The sequence below is a fragment of the Phyllopteryx taeniolatus genome, chromosome 5 (genome assembly GCF_024500385.1).
Source record: "Phyllopteryx taeniolatus isolate TA_2022b chromosome 5, UOR_Ptae_1.2, whole genome shotgun sequence".
Taxonomy (NCBI): Eukaryota; Metazoa; Chordata; class Actinopteri; order Syngnathiformes; family Syngnathidae; genus Phyllopteryx; species Phyllopteryx taeniolatus.
Genome location: NC_084506.1, coordinates 25,918,833 through 25,940,066, shown reverse-complemented (window position 1 = coordinate 25,940,066; position 21,234 = coordinate 25,918,833). Strand labels below are relative to the sequence as shown.

Sequence of the window (21,234 nt, the reverse complement as noted above, 5' to 3'; positions counted from 1 at the left end):
TATTCCACAGTAGCCCTTTTCACACAGGTGCATCAGAGGCGTTACAGTAAATACAGCATTTATTTGCCTGTGCCTTTCAGACAGAGTGGAAAATCACCATGTCCGTAGCGCAATTTTAATGCACAGCTGTTGCGGCTTTGTGCATTCAGATAATTAGAGACAACTGCTTTCAACACAAAAGGGCATCAGCAATGAATCTCGAGTGTTTAACCTCACACAAGTCGTGGCTTCCCATTATTTCTTTACGTACTTGCTGGCTGTGTTCCACCTCTAATACTATGTCAGAAGCCAACAACATTCACTGGCTGACTTCAGTACCTTACATACTGAACTGGATAGTATCTATTCAAGGTACATTCTGCTGTACATTTTGTTTATGTGGCTCTTTAAAACGAAGCCGTTGTGCACGCTTGTGTTTATACGCAGAGGGCTAACAGCATCAGTTTTATCCGACTGCACATCCCATGGACAATCCTCAGTCGAGAGGCGGAACTTCAGAAGATCAAAGTTGCCGTGAAAAAGGTAGTTTATTCTCCCTTATACACACCTCTTATTTCAATTCAGTGATGGGCAAATTTGTGTGCTAAAGTGCCACATTTGGTTTTCAAAAACAGACAGATGGGCCATGAAAAAAAGACAAAAAAATGAATGCGTATGCTGAATATGTAAAATATTTGATTCCAATAGTAAAAGAATAATTCATTCTATTTTCAATTGTATTATTTATAATTGATTTCGTAACTAATGAAGCAATTATTTAACATAATAAAATTATTTCACATTTTTTTTATTGACACTAAATGGGCAAACCAATTATTTAGTAAATGGATTTGAAAATGTTAAATGTACATATAAAATGTTATATATTACACATTTCTACATCATTTATAATAACTAAAGTAGAGTAGTAGTGAAGTAATTATTTAATGAAATAAATAAAATGCTTATGTAATGTTTTAAATGTTTATTTTACTTGTACATGATTGTTGTTAACACAATATCTTGGTGGGCCAGATTAAAGAGCGGAGAGGGCCGTATGTGTACACAACCCCTATTCGAAATTATAATTCTTCTTTTGTACCGAACAGAAATGCGAGCTGCGGAAAAGGGCGGGCATTGCAGGAATGTGGGACTCCATCGCGGCGAAAATTAATACGCCGTTCCAGCCCGACGTTCCCGATTTTGACGTCCAGCGGGACCCACAGACACGTGTCAATTTTAAGACGCTCAAACACCCTTTCATCAGAGACAAACTCCACCTGTAAGTAGTACCACACTCCCGAATTGCAAGTACAGGTGAAACTCAGTTTATGACAGAGAGACTGGTCGCTAGTTAATCGCAGGGCACATTGAGACAAACAACCATTCACAATCATAGTCACACTTAAGGACAATTTAGAGCAGGGGTGGCCCTACTTTTTTGCCTTGAGAGCTACTTTTCAAATGACAGACTCAAAATGATCTACCTATGCCAAAAATAAAAATAATTTAAAATATATATATATATATATATATATGCTCGCTAACTTAATCCCAGTCATCGTTGCTACACCGGCGCCATAATACACGCACCTCACGTGATCTCTTCCTCGTAGCGCACCTCCGCCCCACACATGCGAAGTGCACAGACTCAGAGAGACAGACGCCACACACACACTGACACTCCCTGTCACATTGACGTCAGACAATGTCCATAACAATGGTAGGCCCAGTCTTTCGGACCGCGCTCAAAAAATTAAATAAAAAATGCTAGCACACGATCTACCAAAGCGTCCTTGAAACTCCATCGATGTATTGGGCACCGCTGATTTAGAGTCTTCCAAGAGCCAAGCATGCACAGGAAGAGCGCCACACAGTGATCTTCCAAAGGTGAGATTCGAACCCAGATCCTCTGTGATGTAGACGTGTTAACCACCAGTCCACTGTACTGCTCCATAATGATTATTAAAATATATTTTAAGTCTTCATCCTACCAAGAGATTTTGGACAAATTCAAACTTTGTGGGAGCAGTTCATAAGGTTAATAAAGGCACGCTTACATTATTTGGTGTGAAAGAACTACCACTCAAACACCTTTTCGGATAAGCTAGAATAGGGAATGGAAGATCTTTTTTTTATGAGTTAACTAAACAGTCACTTCTGAAATGAACATTTTCTTCCTTTTTCACCTCCTATAGGTGAAATGGCCAGCTGCCCCAATACTTTAGTCCATTTAGTGTATTTTCCAGAATATTAGTATCTGACAGCAGATGTTCTCCTTGCAGGTATGACATCACAGCAACAGAAACGGTCTTTGACAATGCAACACGCAGCAGAATAGTAAGTGGAGAACAAAATATTTAGGCTGCATTTACACAATCGGTCCAAGTGCCCAATTCTGATTGAATGCCATTATCCCATTTTTGCTGTCTATTTCCATCTACATTTCAAGTGACACATTTCAAATACGGCTGTGTGCATGTACACTGATGAAACACATGAAGAAACCCACATGCACAAACATTCAAATGGCACCTAAAACAATTTCACAAGGTTTAACAGCGGGTAAACAATAAACATCCAACCATCCATTCTCTGAACCGCTTATCCTCACTAGGGTTGCGGGTGTGCTATGTGCCTATCCCAGCTGACTTTGGGCAAGAGACAAGGTACACACTGGACTGGTCGCCAGCCAATCGCAGGGCACATATAGACAACAACAAATTGTCACTCACATTCACACACACAGACAATATAGTCTTCATTGAACCTACCATGCATGTTTTCGGGATATGGGAGGAAACTGGAGTACCCGGAGAAAACCCATACGGACATGGGGAGAACATGCAAACTCTATTTAAAAAAAAAAAAAGGCCAAATTTGAACCCAGGTCCTCAGAACTGTGAGACAGATATGCTAACCAGTCATCCACCGTGGAACTAATAATAATAATTAGAATGCATTACACTTTTCTAGACACTCAAAGACGCTTTTATAATGCGTTATTCATTCACTCCTCAGTCACGCCCTGGTGGCGGTAAGCTACTTGTGTAGCCACAGCTACCCTGGAGCAGTCTGATGGAAGCGTGGCTGCCATTCTGCTCCTACAGCCTCTCTGACCACCAGTGTGGGCAAATTGTCTTACCCAGGGACACACCGACGACTCGGGCGGGGATACAAAGCAGCGACCCTCCAGTTGCAGAGCGTACTCTTACCCTCAGCGTCACAAGTAAATAATAATACATAAATACGGCTGGCACGTGCGGGCCAAAGTCTGGCAGAAAGTCAAATATGTCATCAGAAAACAAGCCTAAAAATACTATTTTGGGGGTAATGTTTTTTCTGCAGACATCATTTTTAAGTACAGAACTGTAGGATTATTTGCCAACATTCAAAGCATTAGAGAGGTCCTTTGGTGATAGACACACTTGTAATGTGGCATATTTTGACCATATTTAATGGTCTATTCTTTTGCTGTAGATTTGATTTATAGCATGTGTTTTGTTTTGTTTTTTTGTTTATTTGTGTTTGATTAGATGCAGGTATACAGACAGTATGTCACGGTGTATTTTGATAGAGATATGTTTTATTCACATTTGGAAGAGGCCTGCTTCTGATCCCAGGATATCCAGTTCCATGCATTTCTTTTTTTTCGCTTTACACTGCCATGATGCACATCTCAATTGTCCCACTCGAGTGCAAAAAGAAATTGTAATTGTGTTACTTCAAGCATGCAGTTTAAATCTAGCTGTTGTCAATTTGCTGCTTCTGGGTGAATGTGACACACATACTTTGTTTGTGTGCAGGTTGCAGAGATTATTTCTCGCACCACCTGCAGACACTCCTGCCAAACCGCAGGTGAGGATCGCATTGTCTCCTGTTGCTACTATTTTAATGCCTTTGGTCAGTAATGTTTCATGATATCCCGAATACTGTCACTCTGCTTCAGGCATCATGTCCTTATTGGCTCGGGGGGTCTACATCTCTGCCTTCCCTTTGCATGACGTGAGAATCCTTATGTACAGTTCATCAAGCATGGAAATAAAATGACATTAATGTGGCATATTTCATTGCTACAAGTGGAAATGTTGTACATAAGTATTTATTTTTTAATACAGGGCACGTTTTCCAGGCGAGGACGTAAAGATCGGCGAAATGACAGACAGGTGAGCTCTGTTATCTACGGTAGTTAATGAAAGGACAACATTGCAAAGACTTGTATTTGTGGCGGCCCTCTTGTTTTTCCCTCAGGTCCTCCACGAAGAATGGGCCAACTACGGAGTCATGCACAAGTACCAGCCTGTGGACCTGATCAGGTTGTTCTTTAACTGTCATCCATCCATCCTTTTTCAATAGATTTGCCCCTACTAGCGTGGCGAGTGAGCTGGAGTCAGTCCCAACAACTCTGGACTGGTCGCTAATCAATTGCAGGGCACATATAGACAAACAAGGATTCATACCCACGTTCACACTTGAACCTAACATGTACATTTTTGAAATGGAGTAAACGGGCATTCCCAGAAAGAACCCATTTGTACCAATAGCTAGCAAGCAAAACATGGAGAGTCTGTCGCTGAAATGCAAGGGTGCAGTTAATGAATAGGGTGATCGATCATTGCCAACAACCTCTCAAAGTATCCACACTTTCTCCACTATTATGACTCATGCATGCTGACAATGGTGAACACTCCATTCTTATTCTACTCACCCTAACTGCCACATTTGATACCTTCAACAATTCCATCCTGCAGTACCGTGAAAAAGTATTGGTCCCCTTCTCAAATTCTTATATTTTTGCATAGTTTCCCCATTTCAATGTTTAAGATCATCAAACAAATGTAAATATCAGACAAATGTAACACACATGAACTTAAAATGCTGTTTTTAAATGGTGATTTCATTTATTAAGGAAAAAAAAAATATGAAAATGTACCTGGCCCTGTGTGGAAAAGTAATTACCCCTCCCGCCCTTTATTAAAGCCTGAATTAATTATAACTAATCACAACCTTTGGTTAATTTTCACTGATCACACCCAAGCCTGATTATCTCCGGACCTGTTCAATCAATAAATAGCTTAAACAGAATCTGTCCCGACAAAATCAAGTCGGACAAAAGATCTAAAAAAACTGCAACAAAATGCCATTACTCTCAAATGGAGAAATTACGGAACAGTAGTGATCCTTCCCAGGAGTGGTTGGCCAAAGATTACCCCAAGAGAACAGCAATGACTCATACATGAGACCAAAAAGGAACTCAGGACAACTTCTAAAGAACTGCAGGCCTCCCTTGCCTCAGTTAAGGTCAGTGTTCATTGACACAACAATAAGGAAGAGACTGGGCAAAAATGGCATTCATGGCAGAGTTCCAAGGTGACCAAAAAGAACATAAAGGCTTGGACAACTTGCTGTGATTGATGGAACCATGAATTCTGCTCTTTAATCGAAAATCGAAAAAACAGCTTTTTAGTCTCACGGGTTATATTTGTCTGATATTTGCATTTGTTTGCTGATCATAAACATTAAAGTGGGAAAACTATGCAAAAATATAAGAATTTGAGGAGGGGGGTCAATACTTTTTCATGGCACTGTATTTTACTGCAGCTCGATTTTATCTTGGTGTCATGTTTGTATTCTTATTTACTTTGTCTACGTGTTTGTCCTTTTGCACCTATCTCAATTTTGCATCTGTTTGTGAAGCGCTTTGTAACGGCGTGTTTTAAAAAGAGCTATATCAATAAAACCGTGCTTATTATCTCCCGTTTCCTCTCGTTGCAGCAATCCGCTTTTTCCTCGACAACTGTGCCATGTTTTTATGGTTAGATAAAACAAATTATACAGTACAGTATAATGTATGTGGAGCCTCAAAACCCAATACAGGGTTGAAGTTCTTCCGTTGGTAGATGTGCGGTGCTTAATCACTTGGTGTGTGGGCAAAGAGTCGCCGACTGTATTTTTTTCCACTCTTGTCCATTTCAGTTGCTTTCGGTCACGCCGCTCAGTGTGCGGTGGGCCTTTGGTACATTGATGTCCATATGTGTGAATGTGAGTATGAATGCCTTAATGATTCCTGAGACTGACTGGGGACCAGTCCAAGCTGCACCCCGGCCTCTCAGCCAATGTCAGCTAGGATAGAGTCCAGCTCACCTGCGACCTTAATGAGCACAAACGCTATAGAAAATGGATGGATGTTGTTATATTTGATATTATAGTGTGACCGGACACTACACTTACACAATCCAATGAGATCCATTATAAAAATGAGGCCTTTACAAAGAAAACAGTGTTGGGTTCATACTGAGATTGTGAGAAATGTATCAGTGCAGTATGAAAGAGGGGCAAAATATCATACACTGACTATCTCTATCTCTCTATATCTTATGATGCAGTACCACTGCCAGCTATAATCACACTCCTGATTATAGTGATTATAGCTTTTTATTAAAACTGAGCATTATTAACTTTTATAAAGGCAGAACCGTTCATTGAATTTTGCAGTCTTACCCAAGGGAGCAAGTTAAAAGACACAAATGTTGTATTTTCCATAGAAACCTTCTTCATATGTTGCTTCTACTGTATGTCAAAAGGAAGTACTTTGGGGAGCAGATTGGCTTGTACTTCGCTTGGCTAGGTGTCTACACTCAGCTCCTCATCCCGCCTTCTGTACTGGGCATCATCGTCTTCCTCTATGGCATCTTCACTGTGGACACCAACGTGCCAAGGTAGGAAGTATGCTAAATCTTTACACGTGCATTTAAAAATGTAAGTTATATCTAATAAATTATTTTCAACGACTCTGTAGTCAGGAGACGTGCGACGACAACCTGAACATTACTATGTGTCCGCTGTGCGATGGAGTGTGCGACTACTGGCGGCTGAGTACGGTGTGCTCGCTGGCCAAAGCGTCCTACCTGTTCGACAATGGAGCTACGGTTCTCTTTGCCATCTTCATGTCTCTATGGGGTAACTATCATGGCACTGTTTGTCTAATTCCATATATGGAAATGTTAACTTTTTTGTTGTTTTGGTTTGAAATTGTGAATGATAGAAGTGGTGAGAGAGAGAGAGGTTGTTGCTGCTTCGTGCAAAATTTTTGAAATGAATGTACCACTCCACTCGCCCCCCAAAAAAAGAAAATGCAAAATGTCTGGTACACAAATGCACAGTGACACACTTACATTTGGTGTGGTTTTAATATTTCCAGTGCAAAGTAATTTTAAATGAATAAAGTTGGATATTTTTGAGAGAAGAAAAGTTGGATATTTTCAAGATTAAAGTTATATTACTAGAATCGAGCCATCATTTTACAAAAATAAAGTTGTATATTTGTCAGAAAAACATTAACTAAACTTAACTTATTTTCAAGATAAAAGTCATGTAAATCTATTCTTGTAATATTATTACTAATACGAATGTTGTAGTAATTTTTTTTTCAGTGTGGCCCTCATACTTTTTCGTGATAATTCCGTTTTTTTTACTTTAATTAAACATTGAAAAATAATATTATATTACCTTAAACCCCTTATTGCCTACTATAAGGCATGTATACACACAAACAAATTATTTTTGGGAGTCGGGGGGGTCAAAACACATTATACAAATTATTATGTTTTTGTCATTTTCTAGCTGCTTGTTTCCTGGAGCACTGGAAAAGGCGACAGATGTGTCTGAAACACACCTGGGACCTGACCAGCTTGGAGGATGAGGAGGTACCATATGTGTCAGGCACATGCAGCAATTTGTTTTTGTTATTTACTTTTTTTATGAGCATCTTGCCTCGAAATCCTTCACATAGTCTAAATGTCTAATCCTGAATCAATTGAAGAGAGAGGTTTAAACCTCACAGGGTCTCAGGTCAACTGGGGTGTGACCACACGCACACACACACATACACACACACACATACACTGATTTACAAATGTGCACGTGTACTAGCATGACTCTTCCTGGTCGTTACTGTCCCTAATGGGATTGGTCTCTTCTTACATGGGGTAAAGTTGCTTGAAAGGATGACCACAAATACTCACTTGCCTGTAACACTTGTCATCTGTCTTATGCATGCTTTTGTGTCCTTTACATTTACTACCCGAAGGAGCGGGTCCAGGTGAGCATGTTTCTATCGTCACTTGACACATGTAGCAGAAGCTCGGAGTGGGCCATAGGGCCTTAAAATACAGGTAAAATCTCATTTTTTTCCCCCCACAAAAAAATGATGTCCAGTTTTAATTGATTTTGACATTATTCAAAACGAGTTTTATTTATTTATTTTTTTTCCCCTTCTGGGATTTACTAAACAAGGATACCAAAACAAGATTATCTTCCCCAGCATCAACTTCCACAGAAATAATACAAATTAATATTTAATAAATTGACCATTGAAAATGTTCCACAATAAAATGAACCATCAAACTGCATGACTCGCCTATGAGGCACATACCTCAAAAGTTTACATGTAATGACTGCTTTTGCAACATATAAATGGGTACCATGTCTTTTGCAATGTTAAGTGTGATTGACTCTGCGATTGCCTTCCACAAGACTCCTTTCTTGTCATATGGACAAAACAATGTGAAAATGATTCCACTTGTGTTGTTTCTTGGCAGAAATTAAAGTCAGTACGGTAGCCTGGAAGTGCAAAACAATATAACAAATTGTGAAACACTTTTACATTTCAGAAAACAAATTCACAAAAGCCGAAACACTTTTACATTTCAGAAAACAAATTAACAAAAGCCGAAACACTTTTACATTTCAGAAAACAAATTAACAAAAACTGAAACACCTCTCTGTTTCCACCCATGTTGTTAGTGCCAACAGTGGTCATAAGCGAGGATGCACTTTGAACTATGGAAGCCACTAAAAAAAAAAAAAAACTCATCCTGAGTAATAATCTTGAATTAATCGATAAAATCGATTTATTGCCCAGCCCGACAAAAAGTGACACGTGCATTGTCAGGGCATGGGAGTATGATTGAAACAAGCAGCAAAAATGGCAGATAATAGAATCACTAGAAATGCAGCGTTGGACAATAGGACAGTTAGTGGCAGATGATGAGAGAAAGAGAAATGCAGGGGTTTTAGAAGACTACAATGTGTCCTCCAGTCCATTTTATGGATTCTTACCCTCTTCAGTGTGGGCACGGCTTAAACGGCCCACTCTATTCTTTAATCCAGCCCATTGAGCATTTAGATTATCAAGAGTTCTGTTCTGTTGTATTTTGTTACATTAATTTAGCAATTCTTTCCTGAAATGTCTTCTGTTTTTTATAATTTATCTCATTCATTAAGTGGTCAATTGATTTATTGTAAATAATAAAACAATATTAACAATATTAATAAAATAAAACATATTTAACATTGTAATTATTTCCTCAAATAGTGTCTTAATTAATTATATTAAGGCGACATAGTGGTCAACTGGTTAGCACATTTGCCTAACAGTTCTGAGGACCCGTGTTCAAATCCGGTCTCGCCTATGGGGAGTTTGCATGTTCTCCCCGTGCCTGCGTGGGTTTTCTCCGGGTGCTCTAGTTTCCTCCCACATCCCCAAAACATGCATGGTAGGTTAATTGAAGACTCTAAATCAGTCATTCTCAACCAGTGTGCCAGGGCACATTAGTGTGTCGTGATCGCTCTTCAGGTGTGCCGTGGGAAATTATAAAATGTTACTTAATCACCCAAAAAATTATATATTTCCAAGAAATAATGTATCTTTATTCATCTATTTATGCCAGTGAAGCATAGTGATAGACAGAACAAATAAATGCTCTTCTATTTAGATGGCAGGAAGTACATACAATTATTTAATGTATCCACTTTTTGTGACATTTTTGTTTGTTGGTCTGCCGTGAGATTTTTCAATTGTAAAATATGTGCCTTGGCTCTAGAAAGGTTGGAAATCACTGCTCTAAATTGCCCGTAAGTGTGAATGTGAGTGCGACTGGTTGTTTGTTTATATGTGCCCTGCGATTGGCTGGCGACTAGTTAAGTGTGTACACCGCCTCTCGCCCAGAGTCAGCTGGTATCGGCTCCAGCACGCCCGCAACCCTAGTGAGGATAAGCGATACGGAAAATGGATGGATGGATTAATTATGAATAATATTTTGTAAAATTTGAATGATTTTATTAAAATTATTTTACAAAACATTTTACTTTTTTCACCTAACCTATTGATGACCTGGCACATCTGTCTGTATTATAAATCAAATGTGCCACTTGAGTTTACCCCTGAGTGAGAGTGTACTTTGTCTACCTAGTGGGCACCAGTAAAAATATTTTCTTTTTTTTTTTTTTTTTTTTTTGAAGCAACTGAATAAAAACAAAAGTAATGTGTTCTTATATTACATTTATGTGTGTTTGTGTGTTGTAGGAAGAGCTGAGGCCTGAGTATGAAGAAGCGTTACAGGAGAAGAAAGCCAAAATGAAAGCCAAGTGGAAAAAGAAGGTGCAGTATCTGCTTGTTATAACTTGGGATGGTCATAAATTCACACCAAAACTGTGTTGATTGTGTTGCAGTTGACTCAAAGTGGGGACGGAGTGGATGGAGAGAGGGACCAGATGCTTTCCAACCAGGTATCGCTGGGAGAGGGTTGTTGATAAAGCGGAGGGAGAGGGCAGGGTTGTTGCATTAAGGTGATTTAAACCTCGCCTGGGAGCTAATGCTTATCCTAATCTCATTTGTTCAGCAGCGCTACTCATGCACTGAGCTCCACAAATGTTGTTATGCAAACATTTGAAATTGTCTTTGCTGAACAATTACATTCTGACGCACAGCAGCATGTGTACGATTTTGTGTGTCTATATATATATATATATATATATATATATATATATATATATATATATATATAATATAAAAGCGAGGAGAAAAAAAACTCCACCCCCCTCCACCTTCTGTGAATGGTTGAGTCCAAAGCTTCTTACCTGCCTGAGATTAGCCCAGATTACTGATAGAGAGAGAAAGGCAGGAGGGAGGCCACGTTTATCTGGAAAACATACACCTGCCAGGTGGAAAACATAACACAATGTGTATGAACAAAATCCAGTGAGGGAATGTTGGAAACTAACAGTGGTGGGCATTTGGTTTCTGGGGCTTCACTGGGGGTTTAGCCGTCTTCATCCTCCTGTTCATGCCATCACTATCACATCATAATTATACAAACTAACAATAATATACAAAAATGCAACATAACAGCACACAACTACCTCATCTGGAGCAGTTCAGAACCAGTATTTATCAAGTAATGTGACAAAATCAAATATATGTAAAATAAATAGATTATGCTTGTCAGATATGTTAATTATGAAATGTATTAATGTGTGCAGCTCGCTACACTGTTTTGCAACCAGAGAATGGAAAAATGTTGACGTTTTTTGTAGGTCAGCCAGTTGGACCTTTTAGGTGATTTTGCAATCTTCGCCAAACTATTTGGAAAATGTAAGTTATTCTACGTTAAATAAAGTTTCTCGACACTGAAGCTACCCACTAGAGAAATGCGAAAAGCTAAAATACAATATAATGACAAAAAGAGCTGGATTAGGTTTTTTGTTTTTTGTTTTCTTAGAACAAAGTTTTGTAATTGTACTATTGGGGTATAAATGAACACTGAATTCTAAAATCTTTGGATAATCATGCTTATTACTACCACTGCAGCATCAATGCCTTGGACTAATGCAGTGACAGCACTGTGTTATTACCATAACTGAACTGTGTGTACTCAACAAATATTGTGTCATAGTTGCGGATGTGGTCATTGTTGTCCTCTAATAAATTCTTTTTTTTTTTTTTTTTTTAACTGTCAAATATCGAAATAATTATTTAAATAGACCAAAACAGTTTGGTTTTGTAGCGAAAATAACCTGGACAAATAATATTTTTGAGTAACATAACGTGAAGTTATACTTTGCAACTTCATTTGTCCTTTTTCCCTTCCTCTTCCTGTCTAAATTCTCTTTACAGTCTCACACGCACACACACACACACACTTTGCACAGTTTTATTGTATTGCTGCCAAAAACCTGTTGCTAGCTAGTGCTATGTTAGCTGTTGATGTTGGCTGTCTGAGTTGTGATGACTAGCTTACCTGGTGCTTGTTGTGTAAACATTGGGGAATACCAGAAAGTGTCTTTAAATTTGTGTTGGACGTCTTGGATGTTGACAGAGCTTCTTTTTCGGCTCACACGCTAAACACTAAAATGGATGAGTTTTCTGTGAGGACTCGATAAGTAACATGAATTTGTTAAGGCACTGGATGGCCATGGGGATTCATAAGATCATGTCTCCAGATGGGTGCTTTCCATCCTGCTCTGCTGCATTATTAGAGTTTGCGGGCATCGTTCACCGTTTAGGGTGGATAGGTAAAAACGGCAAAGTTGCATTTAAAGTCTAGATTTGCCTGAGGAAATGTTGGTTTTGTGGATACTACCTGATTACAGAAAGTGATCAGGAAGTTGCTTCAAGTTGAAAAGAACGACGTTATGACCACGCTACAAAGAAATTGTACTGCTAGTGCCCAAGACTGCAAATTTTAAATCTGATTGCTTAAACAGTCTCATTGCTAATACACTGTAGTTTAAGTTACATCAACCAGCACTACTGATTCTGAAGGCCCTGGACAAATTAGATTGACATAGCAGCACGTACTGTCGAGGATGACATCGCATTGGACAAAAAAACTACAAAATGAAGAGAATAGACTGTTGGGAACAAAATAATACAATGTCATGAAAAATTACAATTTAGGCTGTAAATGTTGGTCAGTGTATCTTAGAGTGTTTACTGGAAACTAATAATACAAATGTTTTTATTTTCCTTATGTTTACAGCTTGAGCCAGAGTCCCTTGACATCGAGGATCACCTGTCAGGTTACCTCATCAACATATCCACACTACTGCTACTGGTAAACCTCTATTATTGTTTCCTGTAATAAAATAAAATTAGTGTTAGAGATGAAAAATTCTCTTCAAATTAAAAATGTTAACAGGCCTCGTGACATCCAATACAAGTGCTGTATCAAAAAATGCCGTTAGCAAGGGTTTGATGAAGATTTTAATTCCATCCACTCATCTATTTTCTATCATACTTGTCCTCATTAGGGTGGCGTGTGGGCGAGAGGCCGGTACTCCCTGGACTGATCGATAGAGAAATGACCATTGACACCTATCAACAATTTAGTCATCAATCAACCTCACATGCATGTTTTTGGAATGTGTGAGGCAATCAGAGTACCAAACTCCACACAGGAAGGCAAAACCCAAGATTCGAACCAAGAACCTCTTGACTGTGAGGCGGATGTGTAACCACTCTAGCAGCGTGCTATCCAAACTATTTCTAATTTTACCCCTTTTATGTGGCAAAGTAGGTTAACCGCAATATTAAAGCCACCTCTCACTCCATTTTAATTAAATTTTATACCGCTGCGAACGACAACCACAATGATGAATCATAGTTTGCTTCATTAATACCTCTAATTACTTATCTTTTTGGGGGGGGATCCAGCTCTCATGTGGAATGTCATTATAATGAGCATGTGTCCAGCGTGTGGAGGTTGCACATGACAAAATGGAAAATAAAATATTCAACTTAAAAGGGTGGTGAAAATGTTAATTTGGAGAGAAATTTAAGATAACTAATAACTGTATCATGTCAAGTACAACATTTTAGGGCTCATGTGTTTCTGCATGTAAATTTAAGCAAGCAAACATCTCTCTGGCGTCCGTGTGCGTGTGTGTGTACAGGTTTTTGTGACTTTCTCCGCCGTATTCGGGGTGGCCGTTTATCGCATCTGCATGTTAAGCGTGTGGTCCATGAACCCCGATGCGGAGGCCAAAGCCAGCGTGAGGATGACGGTCACCACCACAGGGATCATCCTCAACATGCTGGTGGTGCTGGTGTTGGAGGAGGTCTACGGAGCCATTGCTGTGTGGTTGACTGAGCTGGGTATGAATCGTGACTTTTTCGCAATTTAAAATTTTCACTAGTGGAGGAGGCAGCACTTCATCAATAAGATGGCAAATTACACTTGTCAATTCCAAGGGGTAACACGGCACAAGAAGGCATGAAGGCATATAAAGAATATATGCCTCCGAGTATTGTTGTATTGTCTGTCTATATGTGTTCCACTGATTGGCTTCAAATATCTGTTCCTTAATGCGTTATAACATGGCCACATAGATGCTATTCCTCAGCTTCTCTATGGCGTTACCCATTATGTGTGTTAGCATTAAGCTAGCATACTTAAAGGCAAAAGGATGTGGTTGATTTAAGTCCCCAATTTGTTATTTTCCTTGTTTCATGTTCAGTTTGATAGTAAACTGGCATTAAACAGCTAAAACCCCTATTTTTGTTCACTATGCCAAACTGCTGCGTATTGTGAAGTGAGCTAAGTTGAATTCACTGCCACAAAACAGCGCTCGAATCTCAAATTTTTGCTTTCAAGTAGAAATAAAAAAATCTGCCGAACGACGGCTTGTATCTCGAAAGACCACCACTGTATTTGTATAAGTGCCATTTCAATAATATTTCCCATTTAAGAGCGTGATAAGCAAGTACGTATAATGTAAGATGATTGTGTGTTTTTTGTCTTGCCCAATCAGAACTCCCAAAGACACAGGAAGAGTTTGAGGAGAGGTTGATCTTCAAGTCTTTCTTTCTCAAATCCATGAATGCCTTTGCACCTATTTTCTATGTGGCCTTCTTCAAGGGCAGGTGAGTGTCTTTGTACGTCGGTCACTCATCCGCCATCGTGCCTCGTCTTTATTTCTAAACCTGTGTCGTCGTCATTCAGGTTTTCCGGTCGGCCTGGCGACTATGTTTACGTCTTTAGCGACTACCGCATGGAGGAGGTGTGGCCTAAAGTCTCGTTGTGCTTCATGTGTGTATCGTGGCATCGTTTTTTTAAAAAGCTTTCTGTATCCCCTCCTTAGTGCGCACCTCCAGGATGCCTCATCGAGCTGTGCATCCAGCTCAGCATGATCATGCTCGGAAAACAGCTCATTCAAAATAATGTGTTTGAGGTTCTCATTCCGTACGTTCAACTCGCTTAAAACGTACATTCCTGACAAAACTTCATAGCTTACAAGTCATAGTGAACATCTATATATGTTCTTTCTAGTAAGTTAAGGAAGATGTACAGAAACTTACAGGAGCAAAAAGGCAAGGACAGAGGAGCCGAGGACGAGATGGACGAAGCTGAAGAGAAGAGATCTAAGCAGCAGTTCCACAGGGATTTCGCCTTGGAGCCCTTTGAGGGCGTGAGCCCGGAATACATGGAGATGAGTGAGCGTCCTTTCTTCTCCCAAATTCACTCCTTCAACCGGCACACAATTCAAACTCGCCATCCTTCTGTCCGCAGTCATCCAGTATGGCTTTGTATCTCTGTTCGTGGCATCCTTCCCACTGGCACCCGCGTTTGCTCTGCTCAACAACGTAATCGAGATCCGCCTTGACGCCGCCAAGTTTGTGACCGAGATCCGGCGGCCGGATGCTGTGAGGTGTAAAGACATAGGTACAGTGAGCATCCACACACAGACACGCACACACACAAAATAGCATGGCCGCCACTCTATGACTCCAATAACTTTATTTATTTATTTATTTTATTTTTTGCTTTACTGTCCTTCTGTTTGTGTGTTTGTCTGTCTGTTTTTTTCGACACACATACGCTGTCTTCCCTCCTTTGTTTCTTGATTTCTTTCTTTTCTTGTGCATGCCACCTCCAGGAGTATGGTACAACATTCTCTGTGGAATCAGCAAGTTTTCTGTCATTACCAATGTAAGTGTGTCTGTGGGTGTGGGTGCGGGTACATACGTGCGTGTGTGCGTGCATGTGCGCGTGCATGTATGTCAGACCTAAGAGGCAAAGATGGCCTTGCCGAAGTTTTTTGTTTATTTGAGTCTATGCATGTTATGTTGAATTATCAGCATGAATGACCGCTTGATGTACAGTGGTGACCATGTCTGTCTCACAGTTCTGAGGTTCTGGGTTTGAATCTCGGCTCCAGCCTTTCTGTGTGGAGTTGGCATGTTCTCCCCCAGCTTGTGTGGGTTTTTGCCAGGTGATCCTTCCCTTCCTCTCAAATTAAAAAAAACATGCATAATTGCATGCATAATTGGTTCACTGAAGACTCTAATAGGGTACATTTGAGTGTGAATGGTTGTTTGTCTATATGTGACCTGTGATTGAATGGCTACTAGTCCAGGGTATACCCTCACCTACGACCCTACTGAGGACACACACACTATAGATAATGGATGGATACATAGATGGAAGATTAGGGCATGTATGTATGTATGTGTATATATATATATATATATACATACACACACACATATATATATATATATATATATATATATATATATATATATATACACACACACACATATATATATATATATATATATATATATATATATATATATGTATATATATATATATATGTGTGTATATATACATATATATATATATATATGTATATATATATATATATATGTGTGTATATATATATATATATATATGTATATATATAAGCGCGATTGAAAATGGATTGATGGTCCAGTTCACTAATGTTATTCAATTGTGGTTTGTCTCCATAGGCGTTTGTTATCTCCTTCACATCGGAGTTTGTGCCCCGCATGGTGTACCAGTACATTTACAGTGACAACGGCACCATGAGCGGCTACACTGAGCACTCCCTGTCCTACTTCAACGTCACCAACTTTCCACCAGGCACCGCGACCAACACAACACTATCCATGTGCAGGTGGCGATGATTGCTTTAAATCTTCAATCTTCCCCTTTTATCCTTGAGATCCAATGACTGAACCTCTACCTTAGGAGTAATCCAGTCCGCAATGTAACAATATGGACCTGATGCCATGCTAAATCTCACTTTTTGTTCACTAGGTATAAAGACTACAGGGATCCACCATGGGCGCCAGATGCCTACACCTTCTCTAAACAGTACTGGTCTGTTCTGGCTGCAAAACTGGTCTTTGTAATATTCTTCCAGGTAATGGAATTTGGTTTTGGGTTTGTTTTTCTCCTGGGATGGAGGCATGGATAGATAGACTGTCAGTACCGTTTTTCCTCATATAGTGGCCGGGGAAGATTACAATTATCTCAAATTGACTTTTTAAATGCTTGTATACGAATAGCTGGAGAGCCTGCCAATCAAGTGTGAAATTTCACTTTTGAGAGCTGCCTGTTTCCCAAATTGTGTCTATAAGCAAGTCCCTCACCAATGACCCAACTCATTTAAATAACACTGCCCACACACCGAGTTTCTCCTTTCAATACTAGTCACCGAGGCTGATTATTTGCCATTTTCAAACAACGGCTAGACTACACGGAGATGCGATTATGCCAAAACTTAAAGATAAGCAAAGCTACAATGTTGTTGGATACACAGATTAGCGTAAGCTTCTGATAAGCAACGCATACTAGAGATTGTTTGACAAAGTTGTTGACTCAAACCGGTAATCTATGTATGGCAGCGTGTGCACTGCATATGCCACATGCACTAATTGATTGACTAACTGCGCTACCTTCATTCGTGAAAATATAATCAATTCTTTTACTCTCTTTATGGGGCCTCACATTTGTACACTCGGGGCTTGCTTGAGCACAAGTAGCCGCTCCCTATCTCCGCCTCCCTTGGTCGTGGTTACAAAAGCCGTTCTCGCATTGGCATTTCGTCCACTAGAGGGGGGCAGGGTGAGTAGTGTCTCATTTGGATGAGACAGAAACACAAACTTCCATTTTATTTAGACACGTGGGAGCTGTTTTAAATTTTTAATTTTTTACTATCAACTGTAAAGAGTACCAAGCGTGGACTAGGGGAAATGCGTTAATGAGGAGGAAGGCCTTTATTTGCTCAAATGTATTTGTCCTCATATGGGTTGGAGGTGAGCTTGAGTCTATCACAGCTGACTTTGGTATACACTAGTAGTGTAGTGGTTCACTTGCTTGACTTTTGTGCTACCAACATGGATTCAGATCCCATTGAGCAATAGTGTGAATGGTCATTTTCCTACATTGACAGCTATACAGATTCCATGTCTCAAAAATAAAAAATAAATATATATTTTTTAGAATACCTTAAGATGCCACAAAATGAGACCAAAGCTCTGGAATGTAGTAGACTGTACACCGATCTGATCGGCCTGATCGGTATCGGCTGATAATTAGCATTTTATGATGATCGGCTTTGTCATAATTCACCGATCCGATCAATGACGTCATTGAGCGGCTCCGCAAAAGACATTTACTCCACGTCGCCGTCTTGTACAGTATATTGGAATCCAAACGCTAGTTTATTTTTAGCCTTGTCGTGTGTCTTTTGACGTAGTACTGTAAATATCTGACCACCAATAAAGTTTGTTTTTTTAAACATGTCGACGGTGTGGGACAGGCAACACGTAATGTCCGGATCAGACTACAAGACAAATTTGGTCTTTCACGATTGCACTATGTCAGACTACTGAAATAAAACCGCATCCCGTTTTTTACGATCACTGGGCTTCATCTTGTCAACTCAAACGTGACCGGATACACTCGTTACCATGGCGACGACAACAATAATGGATCGCTCTGTGTGCTTATAAGAACAAAATGGGGAAAACGTGGGTTGGTTGTCACCGGTGCTTGGGAGAGGACGTTCGTTTAAGGCTTGCTTGAGGTATGTTCACATACTTTTAATACGATACGGCTTGTAAGCAGGCAACAAAATGTTATGTAGCCTAGCAAGCTAATGCTACTACTAACAGTTGTAAGCGATCATGCAGGCGTTCTGTCGAATCATGCTCTAAAGTTTTGGTGTGTGAAGTAATTTTATTACAATAAAGTATTTTTATACTTAAAAGTATTTTATTTCCCATTATTTCTGTCATGTTGTAATGTTGGTTTGACCTGATTTATTAGAATACATGATCTGACTAGAGCAGTGATTTCCAACCTTTATGGAGCCAAGGAACATATTTTACAATTCAAAAATCTCACGACACACCAACAAACAAATATTTCACAAAATATGGATACATTAATTACTGTATGTACTTCCTGCCATCTAATAGAAGACCATTCATTTGTTCTGTCTGTCACTATGCCTCACTGGCATAAATAGATGAACAAAGATACATCGTTTATTGTAAATAAATTTTTGCGGAGCAATTAAATACACAAGTATATACAGTAACTGAACAAGGAATTTCAATAGACACATTGCTCCATCTTGTGATCAGATCGGTGATCGGTTATCGGTTTTTTAAACTCGCTGATCGGTGATCGGCCCCAAAAATCCTGATCGTGTAAAGCCTAGAATGTAGTAATAGGTGTCAAGGAAGTATGTTGAAGCGATACATCTGAACTGAGAGACTAACATCTACAGTATATATGTCGGTCAGGACCTAAGTTTAGACTGTGTTAGTGAAAGTTACTGAGTGTCTTTTTTCAATGCATCTGTAAGCCATTTATTTTTAAGGGTAATGTAAGACAGGTTTAAAATGATATTAAAATGTTTCCTAATCATAGTTTGTGATATTTTTACGGTTTAAACTATTAATATAGAAAAAAAGAAGAAAAAATAGTGGTGTTAATTACTTATTTTTAGTTTTTTTTTCACATTTTGTTACAGGGCACAATCCCTATCCCCCGGGAATAGTACGGTTTTACTGCACCTGTAACAGTCTGATGATGACATCGTTTGATTTCTTTCAGAACCTCGCCATGTTCCTCAGCATGCTTGTGGCCTGGATGATCCCCGACGTGCCGCGGTCGCTGCGGGAGCAGCTGAAGAAGGAGAACATGATGCTGATGGAGTTTCTGCTCAATCAAGATCAGGAGCCTCACACTAAGTCACGCTCCACGTTTCCCTTGCCAGCCAACATAGACATTGTGGTGGAGCCACCATCAGAGGAGCAGCAGCTCCAGAAGGATGTAGAAGAGGAGGAGGAGGTTGAGGTTGACTTAACTCAAGAGGACCCTAGTCGCATCAGTGATAGTGACTCAGAAGCTGGGAAGTCATTTGAGGATGTAGTTGGAATGGGAGAAGAAGAGCAAGGACATGGGTCTGAGCAAGAGGAGGAGGAAAAGAAAGTAAGCGAGGGAGGTGAGCAAGTGAGAGAAGATGAAAGGAAGAGCGAACCTCAAATAGAGGAAGAGGCGGCTAATGAAAAAGTAGCAGATGAGGAAAACAAATCACTTGTGGATCTGGACGACCTCATGATCCAGCTGGGCCTCTTAGGTGAGAGATGAAACCATTTTAAACATGTTTCCATCCAGTTGTACAGTTCAATTTGCACGGTACAGGCAAATCCTGATCACGAGGGGTTGTGACTACTATTGAAATAGTATCACATTATAAAGTACCAGTGAGACCGAGTGTATTTTGCCAATTAACTATCCATACAGCCATTAGCACTTGTCCTCATTATGGTCACGTGTGAGCTTGAGACAATTCCATCTGACCTTGAGCGAGGTACACTGTGGACTGGTCGCCAGTCGGTTAGCCAGGTTCATACAGACAAACAAGCATTCACGGTCACATAAGCAACCAATGGCAGTCCAGGCTTGAATGGGGGAGAAAAAAAAAACCTTTGGGTCATCACTAAACGGAACACTAACTTAGGGTACAGCAAAATGATGCACAACAAGTAAGTAGAATACACATAAAAATACTATTACACTATGAGGAAACAACAACTAACATTACCGATTAAACACATAAATAGTATTTACAAGTGCTGTTAGGCATGCCTAGAGTTACCACTCCCCCAGCAATGCCAACCTGTGGGGTCATTCATGTCGCACATGCCACGAACCGCCACTGTTCACACCTATGGACATTTTAGAGCAGGGGGTGGCCAATTTTTATTTATTTAATTTCACCATCCATTTTCTTCCGCTTATCCGGAGTCGGGTCGTGGGGGCAGCAGCTTAAACAGGGAAGCCCAGATTTCCCTCTCCCCAGCCACTTCTTCCAGCTCTTCCAGGGGGGCTTCTCACCCTATCTCGAAGGGAGAGCACCCTGCGGAGGAAGTATCCGCAATCTTGTTATTTCGGTCACGATCCACAGCTCGTGACCATAGGTGAGGGTAGGAACCAAGATCGAACAGACACGGCACAAGCGTTTACATAGGATGCAGTATGCCTATATATTGTGTGCCCCTCGCTCGAGTAGTGTTATAACACGCCGCACAGAAAGTCTGTTGGCTTGTCATATAGGCAAAAGTACAGACGACAGTGACTAGTGTCTTCT

General features: G+C 39.9%; 1 protein-coding gene across 3 annotated transcripts in view; it reads left to right on the top strand.

Moving 5' to 3' along the window:
- Positions 1 to 21,234, top strand: part of ano2a (anoctamin 2a) — a 35,253-nt gene that overhangs the window by 12,971 nt on the left and 1,048 nt on the right. For 2 of the 3 annotated variants that reach the window (XM_061774184.1, XM_061774185.1), the window contains exons 4-27: positions 427 to 522; positions 1,089 to 1,261; positions 2,265 to 2,319; positions 3,786 to 3,837; positions 3,929 to 3,984; positions 4,098 to 4,145; positions 4,231 to 4,295; positions 6,564 to 6,698; positions 6,779 to 6,939; positions 7,603 to 7,685; positions 8,069 to 8,080; positions 10,346 to 10,420; positions 10,492 to 10,548; positions 12,801 to 12,875; positions 13,714 to 13,915; positions 14,572 to 14,683; positions 14,763 to 14,820; positions 14,902 to 15,002; positions 15,090 to 15,253; positions 15,330 to 15,482; positions 15,697 to 15,749; positions 16,574 to 16,740; positions 16,884 to 16,989; positions 19,695 to 20,220. In XM_061774184.1, coding sequence (XP_061630168.1) covers positions 427 to 522; positions 1,089 to 1,261; positions 2,265 to 2,319; positions 3,786 to 3,837; positions 3,929 to 3,984; positions 4,098 to 4,145; positions 4,231 to 4,295; positions 6,564 to 6,698; positions 6,779 to 6,939; positions 7,603 to 7,685; positions 8,069 to 8,080; positions 10,346 to 10,420; positions 10,492 to 10,548; positions 12,801 to 12,875; positions 13,714 to 13,915; positions 14,572 to 14,683; positions 14,763 to 14,820; positions 14,902 to 15,002; positions 15,090 to 15,253; positions 15,330 to 15,482; positions 15,697 to 15,749; positions 16,574 to 16,740; positions 16,884 to 16,989; positions 19,695 to 20,220 — 2,785 coding nt within the window. The remainder of the gene's footprint in view (positions 1 to 426; positions 523 to 1,088; positions 1,262 to 2,264; positions 2,320 to 3,785; positions 3,838 to 3,928; positions 3,985 to 4,097; positions 4,146 to 4,230; positions 4,296 to 6,563; positions 6,699 to 6,778; positions 6,940 to 7,602; positions 7,686 to 8,068; positions 8,081 to 10,345; positions 10,421 to 10,491; positions 10,549 to 12,800; positions 12,876 to 13,713; positions 13,916 to 14,571; positions 14,684 to 14,762; positions 14,821 to 14,901; positions 15,003 to 15,089; positions 15,254 to 15,329; positions 15,483 to 15,696; positions 15,750 to 16,573; positions 16,741 to 16,883; positions 16,990 to 19,694; positions 20,221 to 21,234) is intronic. The other variant, XM_061774186.1, reaches the window with a different exon arrangement.